Genomic DNA, 11,058 nt, shown 5'->3' on the forward strand with positions numbered 1-11,058 from the left:
CTGTGTTTGTATAGCCTGGAAACAGGCATCAGAACCCTGCCAAGCTACACACACTGCCATCATTCACAGTGACCACAAGAGGGAGCCAGAGCACCACTGCTGTCCATAATGTGATAGCACAGTAATAAGACAATTGAAATAGGTAGCAGTTACCTCCCCAGTCAGCCCAGTTCACCCATTGTTAACACAAGGCTCCTCACACCCAGTCACCTAAAAACTACCGTGTGGTCTGTGTCTGGAGGAAGGAGCTGCTCACAGTGATGCATGCAGGGAAACACTGACTCTAATATCTCAACATCTGCAGCTTCCACCCCTGACACTTCTAGTATATTTGTTGTCTTACATTTGATTTCTATAAGAATCCAGACTGACACAGATAGTCAAAGTAAACAGCTTTTATTTCCCTAATCAAATACAGCTCATCGCTTAGCTTGTGCCCTGCTTGTTGTGTTATTTGGTTTTACACTTTGAATTTGCACTGGAAAGGGCTAGTAGCAACACACAATCTTAAAGCACACTCACATTTACTCTATTACAGCTGCCTTGTGCCATTCTATGCTAAATAATTAACAATAGCAGTTTGTTTTCTCCTTCAAAGGGTTTACCAGGAGAACTGCTCTATGATACAGCAGTAGCTCATAGCAATAGATGAAGCTCAATTCAGCTTTCCTGGACTTCCAATAAGAGCATTTACAGTGTCCTAAATTTACATTGCGCATTTTACTGTACAGTTTCGACATATCATTTTTTAATAGCTCTATATATATATAAAAACACGAGCACTCAAGATTCTGATCCAATCAGAAATGATCTCGTTTCTATTACAATAAGAAAGTAAGCACTACCTGCTAGCTCGTGATCAAGTGTATCAATTGTCAACACAAATGATCAACATGGCTCTAATATCGTAAGACTGATTGTAGATTGTATGTTCTATAAATAATTGCATACATTAATATATCCATCCATTATCATTAACCACTTAATCCTACATATATATATATATATATATATATATTACACACACATACATATATATATGTTATTTATTATTTTGAAAATGAATACAAATTATATTTAAAAAACACTTCACTGTAAGCAATCTATTTCTAAAACATGGATATTAGTATTTGTAAAATTTAAGAATTTTCTGGGAGCATGTCTGACTGTCTCCTCGGCTTGGGCACCCACATTATTCAGCAGCGCACTGCGGTGCTGAAATGTCAGGAAGCTGAGCAAAATGGATAAGTTATTTTTATGCAGGAACATTATTTACATTTTCATTTTTTTCTCTCCTGTGTGAATTTGCTGGTGTGTAACAAGGGATCTTGACTGACTGAAACTCTTCCCACAATCAGAGCAATGATAGGGTTTCTCTCCTGTGTGAACCCGCTGATGTTTTCCAAGTTGTCCTGACTGACTGAAACTACTACCACAGTCGGAGCAGTGATATGGCTTTACTCCTGTGTGAATTCTCTGGTGTTTTACAAGGTCTGCTGAATCCCTGAAACACTTCCCACAGTCAGAGCAGTAATATGGTTTCTCTCCTGTGTGAATTCGCTGGTGTGTTACAAGTTGTCCTGACCGACTGAAACTCTTCCCACAGTCAGAACAGTGATACGGTTTCTCTCCAGTGTGTATTCGCCGATGTATTAATAGGTGTTCTGACCGACTGAAACTCTTCCCACAGTCAGAACAGTGATATGGTTTCTCTCCTTTGTGAGTTCGCTTATGTGATTCAAAATTTCCTGAATGTCTGAAACTCTTCCCACAGTGAGAACAGCGATAAGGTTTATCTCCTGTGTGAATTAGCTGGTGTTTTGAAAGGTTTCCTGAGTTCCTGAAACGTTTCCCACAGTCAGAGCAGCAATGCGGTTTCTCTCCTGTGTGAATTCGCTGGTGTGCTGTACGGTGTCCTGATGACTTGAAACTCTTTCCACAGTCAGAGCAGCGATAGGGTTTATTTCCCGTGTGAATTCGCTGGTGTATCACAAGGTCTCCTGACTGACTAAAACTCTTTCCACAGTCAGAGCAGCAATGCGGTTTCTCTCCTGTGTGAATTCGCTGGTGTGTTGTACGGTGTCCTGATGACTTGAAACTCTTTCCACAGTTAGAGCAGCGATACGGCCGCTCTCCTGTGTGAACTCTCTGGTGTATTACAAGATTTGCTGACTGAGTGAAACTCTTACTACAGTCAGAGCAGTGATACGGTTTCTCTCCTCTGGTATTTTTAAATTTCTCTCCTTTCAGTATTTTTAAATTCCTTAACTGGGTGGCACCCGTCCTTGCTTTAACTGCTGGACTGGAACCTGGAAAAGACAAACAGGAGAGAAAATCAGAGACTGTTTGATGTAAGAAATGCAGCAATTGTGCCTTCCTCATTTTGTAGTTTCATAAAAAACAGAGAAGTTTTTTTTTCTTGTGTTGTGTTTTTGCTGGTGTTATTGATTATTGCTTATCATTTGTCAAAAAGGGTTGCAATGGGTACCTGCCTGTCAATCCTAGCCTGATCAGCTAGATTAGGATAGGGAGATTGTAGGGGCAGATGGAGATATGGTGCAAAGTAGTCGGATGGAGATTGGGTGTTTGAAATACTATACAGAGTATAATGGTCCTGATCCCACGCTGTTTGCGAAGACCAGGGAGTCAAGTTGTTTATTGCTGATTTCCTGAGAGGGACTGTGCATACAGTCAAGCTTGCCTATGTTGTTGAGAGCTCCTGAGAGTGAACATGCAAATGGGAAAGGCTCACCTAGGTTGCAAGAGAACCCAGAGAGTCATTTGTTAGCCTGGGTTGCAGGAGACACCTGAGAGCAGTTGCATGCACAATTAGCTCATCAAGGTTACAGGAGTAATTGCGTATATGATAACCTTGTTTGTTGATTGTAAATGAGCGGCAGTAATTGGAAATAAACTCATTGATTATACGTACAGCACAAATTTTCTGATTAGAAACAAATGTGTAAGAGTAATTGGATATAAACTGATTGAAATATGTTGCATCACAAATCTGCTGTATAAAAATAGAACAAATGAATGAGTGATTGAATATTAACTGTAGTATCGAGGGGGAGGGGGGGGAAAACCTGCCGATTAGGAATAAAGTCATTTTCCCCAATAGATGTCAAATTAACCCTATAGACCGCAGAATAAATACATATAGAACCCTCCTGTAGATTCCTGAGAATTTTGACCAACAGTGGAGATTTCACGTAAGTTTTATTCAAATAAACATAACTAGCAAAACAAGTAAAATGTATAATTACAAGTTTTATTTATTCTAAACAAGACAAATTATTATAAGTTTATATATCATACTATACATTTTATTTTCTTCAAGTTTTTAGCATATGATTCAATTACAGTGCATAATACCTGTATCTCATCCAAATCGATGTTTGAGGCAGACCAGGTCAATTTGGTTTCGACAAACAAACCTACAATAAGACTGATTGAAGTACTGTTTTCAATTCATTATACCGTCATAACTGGTTATGGTTTGGTTACGACAAACAAACCTACAATAAATGGAACTGTGTTTGGGGTCTCAAGCTGTGTGAGAATGGAGAGAAAGAGATGACCAGCTGCATTCTGGGACTACAGGCTCTCACCACACACACACACATGCACGCACGCACACACACAGACACACACACACACACTGACACACACGCACTCATTTGAATGCCCACTTTTTAAATAATATACTTTGAATAGTGATTAGGAAGAAAATAACATGAATTTGGTGATTGATTTTGCATAGAATTAATTAACACATAAAGCATTTTGTTGATGTAAGAATCATTTAAATTGTTTATTTCTTACTTTTGATAAACACTGAAAGACCTTGGCTATCCAGGATGGGGGCTGTTAACTCAATCTGGTAGTTATGGACACGTTCAGTAAATTACATTGAAGTTTTGCCCCAATTAGCCAAATTTTATAAATTACTGTGGATGGTCTTTAGGAGCAGGTCCATTACGATGTTTATCTACCAGTACCATTGAGAAAGATCCATGAGAATAAATGCAATTCATATTACAAAAATTAAAAGTAATCTGAACATTTTAAATGTAAGACACATTGACATTGTAATAAGAAAACAAGTTTTGCTTTAACCATTAACTAATTAATGGCTTGTAGACTGAGATTATGGAAAAGCTAATGATTAAAAACTTTTTACAAAAGGAGCCTTGGGCAGCAAATTGGACAAGACCACGTGAAACTACAGACACATGGAAGCAGTGCCAACAAACCAAGAGAACTCCACAGTGCTGTTAATAGAGGGGAAGCGAGAACCTGCAATTGATTGATCCAGGGTGCCGTTTCCCAAAAACAACTCGAACATCGTAGAGCAACATGTCAAATCTGACGCATTTCCCAAACACCGTCGATAGTCAAGTAGCTCATGAATAGCATTGTGGGTTCACGAGTGGTCTGGGGTAATTGCGAGGAGACTTCGCGAACATACACAAGGGCTGCGGAGCACCACTTGAAGTATGTGTGTTGAGGGCATCAAACATATACATTCTGGTTTAAGTTTAATTATTCTTGCTTTGAACAGTATATTGCGTTGCTTTGTATTGAATTTATTGCATTTATAACAAATAAAAAGGGTAATTTTATCAAGAATAAAAAAGACCAGTATTTAATTGTATCATTTTGAAGCCAGGTTACCTTCAATTGCAATGCGTAAAATAAAAACGCATTATATGAGGGCTGAAGTACAACGTTTAGTAATACAAAGTGTACATAAGATCATGATTTAAATGGAAATTGAAATAATATCTGGAAGATGCTGTTATCACAATACATAATGGTTACTCCCCGTGACCCTGTAAAGGATGAAGCGGTTATGAAATGGATGGATGGATAATGCTTACTTGGATATACTGAAAGGTGACATCACGACCAGGGGCCGTTAAGAAAAAAAAACTATTATTATTATTGTGCTGTAAGCCTAACCTACCTGCATGCTATATCTGGGTTTGATTTAACTTATTATTACCAGTATTAGGCCTATTATTATTTCATTACTTATCTTTATTATTAATAGACAACATTTATCTATATGTATAAACAAAACTGCTAGTAGTTTATATCTTTAATTTACTTATTTGTATAACTAGAGCTTGTTTTTACTGTACCGTCAGTTCACGAGAGTCCAGTTGGCTGTTTTGTATCCTTTTCACTGTAATAAACCCTCCATGCTTGATTCAAGTGGCCTGTTCACATTTATATAAACCATGCCTGGTTGGCTAATCTTTTTAAACCCTTACAATATTACAGTACATTAACAATACAAATTTGTAATTCTGCTTGTTCATTTTCCAAAGTTTCCTCATCTAAATAATCGCTGGGTCTCAAGTAATCGGCGGTCTCCAATAGGCGCTGGTCTGCTCGTGAGTTTTGTAAATAAATGCCGGACTGTTTAATAGAAGTTTCACGGTATGTGTTAATGTCCATTTAACTGCTGTTAAATACTTTTGTACATGTCCGGCTACAGAGATTAGCACTGTCTCTCAGAGCCGGCCTTAGGGCAAGGCAAGCAAGGTGACCGCCTAGGAGGACCCCACCCCCAAATTGTGTATATGACGTCTTAAAATGAATCCAGATTCAGACTCTTCACAATAATCACATCCAAAACATATTGATTTCTGCTGAGCAATTTACTGTATGCACAGACTGACAAAGTGTTTCCTCATGTGTGTACTTGTTCTGCCATAACGGCCCTTTTATTGAAGGATGGGTCCTGATCATGGCACGCTTTTTTTAATTAGTAAAAGCAAAAAAGTACAAAAAGGACCCTTCACTACGGCATTCACACAGCGATATTACAGCCTCAGCTGCAATTTGGCAGCATACCTCCATTTACATAGAAGGCAGATCATGCAGTGTTAAAACATGCTGCCGGTGTGTCACACTTCAAAAGAATACACTGTATGCTGCACACATTAAATAGGGATTCGTTTTTTTAAAAACATATTCTGTTCTTCAAATCTGCATAAAACAGGTAACTCACATTTCAGTATGTTGCTTAGACAAGTTAAACTGATAGTTTGTTTCAAACTTTTTGTTCCATGTAATGATACAAAACAGTAGGCTACAGTATTTTAATTAAAGAATAAACCATTTTAGCCAGAAATCACTAACTTATTCTAATAAATTAAACTGTGTTTTATAATATAATGCTGAAATGCTCTTAACATAGAGTATTTTTAACAGTATTTGTGTTTTTATCATTTATATTCTGAGGTGAAATTAAATATTTAAGCTATTTATTACCCAACCTGTGACATAAAATATACAATATAGTAGCCTACGCTGGTCAGACAGTTGGTTTCGAACTTCAGCCCCCTGTCAGCAGCTGCAGATGTGGGCAGGACCAGATTTCAGAACACGAAAAAATAAGGGGAGTTTTAGGACTGTACCAATAACATCTATTACATACATTATAGGGTGTTACATACTGTCTTATATAAAATGTGGTGTCTGTTCACAGCGAGGAAAATCTGCTTCACACCGGCACTGTGCCGCCACTGAACCACCTTGAGAGTGTCGCTGCATTTACCAGCATTTCCCATTGACACTGAAAGTGATTCCGCATCAGTGCCGCCACAGACACGGTGATTTGCTTCAGTGTAGACAAGTATGCAAAATGAACCTGGATGCTAATGTGGAGCCCTGCTATCTGTTCTCAGCCTCTCAGTCACATTGTGGCCATCACTCAGTGTAGAATGACAATGTCACAGCTAGTCAGTCACTCACCTGCTAGACTGCATTCTGAATGTGAGTGCCCGTCTCCCTGTCCACCTCCTTGCATGCTGTTGAGAGAGCCTTCCTCTCCAGAGCCTTGCTTTCTCACACAGATTCTCTCCAGCACCACGCTACACTCCCGCAGGTGTACCGGACCCAGCTCAGTGGGGGCTGCTTTCAAATCTTCAGATTCTTCCTTCCCTGGTTTCAACAGTACCTCCTCTTTCAGGGGCTCCAGTTTAATACGCACCATTTCCAGCACCTCTTCTTTCATAGGAACTGGTTCTTCTGTCTGGGAGATCTCCAGTTCGTTGCGCTCAGCTTTAATTCCAGACACCACTGGCTTGATGCTGTCACAGGGCGTCTCACAGAGCTCCTGTTTAATGGGGAGGGAAGCCAGTCCAGTGAACTCCAGTCTAATAGGGACCAGTTCAAGTTTAGGGAGCTCCTCTTTAATCGGGACAGATTCCATCTTCACATTGTCCACGGTATCAAACATGGTTCTGCTTGGTAGCTGTCAGAAAAAAAAAAGAAAAAAAGATTAAGGGCTGGTTTCATATCACAGACCCTGATAAGCACTAATGCCGAGGCATGTCTACACTGAAGCAAATCACCGTGTCTGTGGCGGCACTGATGCTGTATCACTTTCAGGAAATGCTGGTAAAATGCAGAGACACACGTCTCTCGAGGTGGTTCAATGGCGGCACAGTACCGGTTCTGAAGCAGATGTTTCTCAGTGTAAACTGCAATGCCACAACAGACACTGCATTTTACAACGAACAGTATTTAACACCCTACTAATTCCCTAGATGTAGTAGTAGTCGTAGTAGTAGTAGTACAGCGATCTATGCGTAAACCTTAGAAACAATGGAACCTCCCTTTTAAATTCTAGACCACAATCCACTTCCCCCCCCCCCCGGTCTACTTTTTCCCCAGGACACCGGTGCTGAAGCACAAGAAACACTGCATTTTACATAGAACAGTATGTAACACCCTATTATATTTGTAATGGACGTTAATGGTACAGTCCTATAAAACCCATTTTTTTGTGTTTTGAAATAGGTTTCAACCCATATGCAGCAGGAAGCTGAAGTTCAAAACAAACAAACTGCAGTGTACAAAAATGAGGGTCGATAGAATAAAAGAAGTCATTGTTAAATTACTAAATGAGGCTTTAATCATGTCAAACTTTGCGTAGATCAACGTATTTAAAAAAGGGATTGATTTGATCGAATGCTCAAAGTAGGTGTTAATCCTAGAAATCTGTTTATAGTGGAATACTGTGGAAAAATGCAGAATTTACATTTTGGCAGAGAATTTGTATTTTTTACATTTTGTGAAAAATGCAAAGAACATCTATGAACCCCACCAACTGAACGAGTTGTAAATGTTTTAAAGTAAGCACCAGTGACACTTCTGCAATGTGCACATCATCACCCTGTTGTGTTTGATCAACCGCTACACCTACACTCTACAAGAAGCCTGGGAAAGTACTGGATGTACTTCATTCATCCTGTGGGGATAAAATAAAATAAGGGTTTTGGAGGTTGCCTGTGCTTTGAAGTTTCGGTTAGGATTGTTAGGATTATGGTGAATTATAAAAAAAAAAAAATTCATGTGATGAACGAATAGCAACTGCCCACCAGCGTCGAGTATGTGGGGGCCGTAAGACCTCAGCCCCCCTCGGGCAAAGTCAGCATTTTAAAAGGGGGCTCAACCCCCCCTGTGTTTTGAGACATGTTGTGAGGGCATCCCTGCTGATCACAAATGAAAAGAAAAATGGTTTCACATTAGTAGCGTGAAATACATTGAAAGCACTTAGAACAAAACACCTATACAGCTTGTATACACAGCAATGCAGTCGAATACGTTTGCCTAGAGATTTATTGGTATAGAACTTCTGACAGATCTATCTTATAGTCAGTCTGACATACATAACCAACCCATAAATAATTATTTAAAAAAAAAATCTAATAACTGCTGGGACTACATTTTCACCATTCATGGGTTCTTTGTTAAAGATCACTTAACTGTTATTTTACGGTCAAAACTACAGATATATATATCTATAGATAGATCTAGAGCTACAATCAGCTGAGTTCAAGTGAGATTTGGGTCCATCATCTTGGGTGATGATGAGAACACGAGAGAGTACACATAGTTCTACATATGTCTCTGGAGGGGTTCCAGTTTAATAATACACACCATTTCCAGCACCTCTTCATTCACAGGAAGGGGTTCTTCTGTCTGGGAGATCTCCAATTCATTGCACTCAGCTTTAATCCCAGACACCTCCGACTTGATGCTGTCAGATGGCATCTCACAGAGCTCCTGTTTAATGGGGAGGGAAGACAGTCCAGAGATCTCCAGTCTAATGGGGACCACTTCCAGTTTAGGGAGCTCCTCTTTAATCGGGACTGATTCCATCTTTACACTGTCCACGGTATCAAATGGGGTTCTGCTCGGTAGCTGCCAAAAATAAAAAAAGAAAGATTATAAGTCCTGTCAAAGAGGTTTAAGTGGGGGCTCCTGACAGGCACACCCAGTAAAAGCGCTCGCCCGAGTGCAGTGGATTTGTATTTCAGACACCATAATTTAAGGTGGACTTAAAAATACCAGAATTATTCTGATCTGACTCTTAAGGTGGATTTCCCTTTTAAATCGCCACAAAACATGAAGATGTTTAATTTAAATTACTGATTGCGCATGCGTCTATTCAAAAACACTCCTGCAAATTCGGCGAGTTTTCGGTTTAACCCTGAAGCAGAAATCGTGTTAACCATTGACATACATATATATATATAATGAAAAAAGTCTTTACGGTATAAAGTTTTGTTTTTTTTAACATGGCAACTGACTGTGTAAAACACAATACACACGTGGTGCATTAATTAAAAGGAAATTTATTTAAAGTGCTTTTTTTTTTAAATTCTTTTTTTTTAGTAACCATACAATACAAATGTACTATATAAATGACAAATACATATTTGGAACATCTTAAACACATATTATAAACCGTTCAAGTTTTGAACTATATTTAACTGCAGTTCAGTCAAAATGGCGGACGAATGTATAAACAATATTCTCTTTTTTTTCTATTTACCGAGTAAAATGGGAAATAACTGCCTCTGTAAATAACAGAAATCACTCAAATAAAAAAAATATTATTCTTTTATAAGTATTAGAATATAGCCGCTTCAAATATGTATTTGCAAAGCTGTATTGAACAGAATCATCCACATGGCGGCCACACTATTTATTATTATTATTATTATTATTATTATTATTATTATTATTATTTATTTCTTAGCAGACGCCCTTATCCAGGGCGACTTACAATTGTTACAAGATATCACATTATTTTTACATACAATTACCCATTTATACAGTTGGGTTTTTTACTGGAGCAATCTAGGTAAAGTACCTTGCTCAAGGGTACAGCAGCAGTGTCCCCCACCTGGGATTGAACCCACGACCCTCCGGTCAAGAGTCCAGAGCCCAAACCACTACTCCACACTGCTAAAAAAAATAAAGTTTTACTTAAAGCTTTATTACAGCAAATCCTGCTATTTTTAATCAATAAAATCAAAGTAAGGAGAAATCGCTTACCTATTAATAAAATATAATAGCAATGCAGGACAGTGAAGATACAGCATATAGAAATTTCAGATGTATTCCTAGGACGGTAGCTCTGGCACTCGTTTGCACATTGGAAATTAACATGCAGGCAACTGACTGTGCACGTGTTTACTGCGGGCACAGAAGGGGGGGTCGTGTTAAAGAAACAGACTCACTGATACCCATATTTGGAAACATGAAGCATGGGGGTTCCATAAGCGCTACAATTCATTGAATCACCAGACTGTTACATTTGCTTAGTTGCAGGTTAGTAATATTACGAAAGCACACAACTACTTTAATTGCTTGTTCTTATATATCTGACCAATATAAATCTAGGATTTTATGAAATGGTTAACAACTCACCCGCTACTAATCTTCAAAACTCAAACCCGCCGCAATATTTGCGCTTTAAAATGATGCGTCCGGTTCAGTTGAGTTTTTGGAAACCAAGCTTGTTCTGGGGGCAGAACGAATGCTTTACATCTGATTGGTTACTTGCGAGTCTAAAATGTTTAATGGAACATTTGATTGGCCAGATTATTTGACAAAAAATATGGTGGGGAAAGACCGGGAAGAATTCAGTTGTGTCTGACTTGCGGTTAGAACTACCCACTGAAATGCATAGAATTATATGAAATATTGTACAGAAGAAAAGAGGCTGTATCGAACTACCGATATTTA

General features: G+C 38.7%; 1 protein-coding gene across 2 annotated transcripts; it reads right to left on the minus strand.

The window, feature by feature from the left end:
• Window positions 1-380: 380 nt before the first annotated feature.
• Window positions 381-10,849, minus strand: LOC131696766 (zinc finger protein 883-like). Of its 2 annotated transcripts, none has more exons than XM_059015864.1 (4): window positions 10,741-10,849; window positions 8,962-9,225; window positions 6,769-7,270; window positions 381-2,309 (listed from the first exon to the last, which is right to left on the minus strand). In XM_059015864.1, exons 2-4 carry the CDS (start codon window positions 9,181-9,183, stop codon window positions 1,273-1,275), a joined length of 1,761 nt encoding a protein of 586 aa, XP_058871847.1. In that variant the 5' UTR covers window positions 9,184-9,225; window positions 10,741-10,849; the 3' UTR covers window positions 381-1,272. The 2 variants fall into 2 exon arrangements, with proteins under 2 accessions (XP_058871847.1, XP_058871846.1); XM_059015863.1 differs by lacking the exon at window positions 10,741-10,849 and adding an exon at window positions 10,366-10,500.
• Window positions 10,850-11,058: the final 209 nt, after the last annotated feature.

The sequence above is a fragment of the Acipenser ruthenus genome, chromosome 51 (assembly GCF_902713425.1).
Source record: "Acipenser ruthenus chromosome 51, fAciRut3.2 maternal haplotype, whole genome shotgun sequence".
NCBI classification, from domain to species: domain Eukaryota; kingdom Metazoa; phylum Chordata; class Actinopteri; order Acipenseriformes; family Acipenseridae; genus Acipenser; species Acipenser ruthenus.

Coding starts and splice junctions, on each gene's coding strand:
- LOC131696766 (XM_059015864.1), bottom strand. CDS start 9,183: ATGGAATCAGTCCCGATTAAAGAGGAGCTCCCTAAACTGGAAGTGGTC. Junction 7,271..8,961: donor ATGAAGAGGTGCTGGAAATG/GTGTGTATTATT, acceptor TTTTTCTGACAG/CTACCAAGCAGAACCATGTT. Junction 2,310..6,768: donor TTCAGAATGCAGTCTAGCAG/GTGAGTGACTGA, acceptor TGTCTTTTCCAG/GTTCCAGTCCAGCAGTTAAA.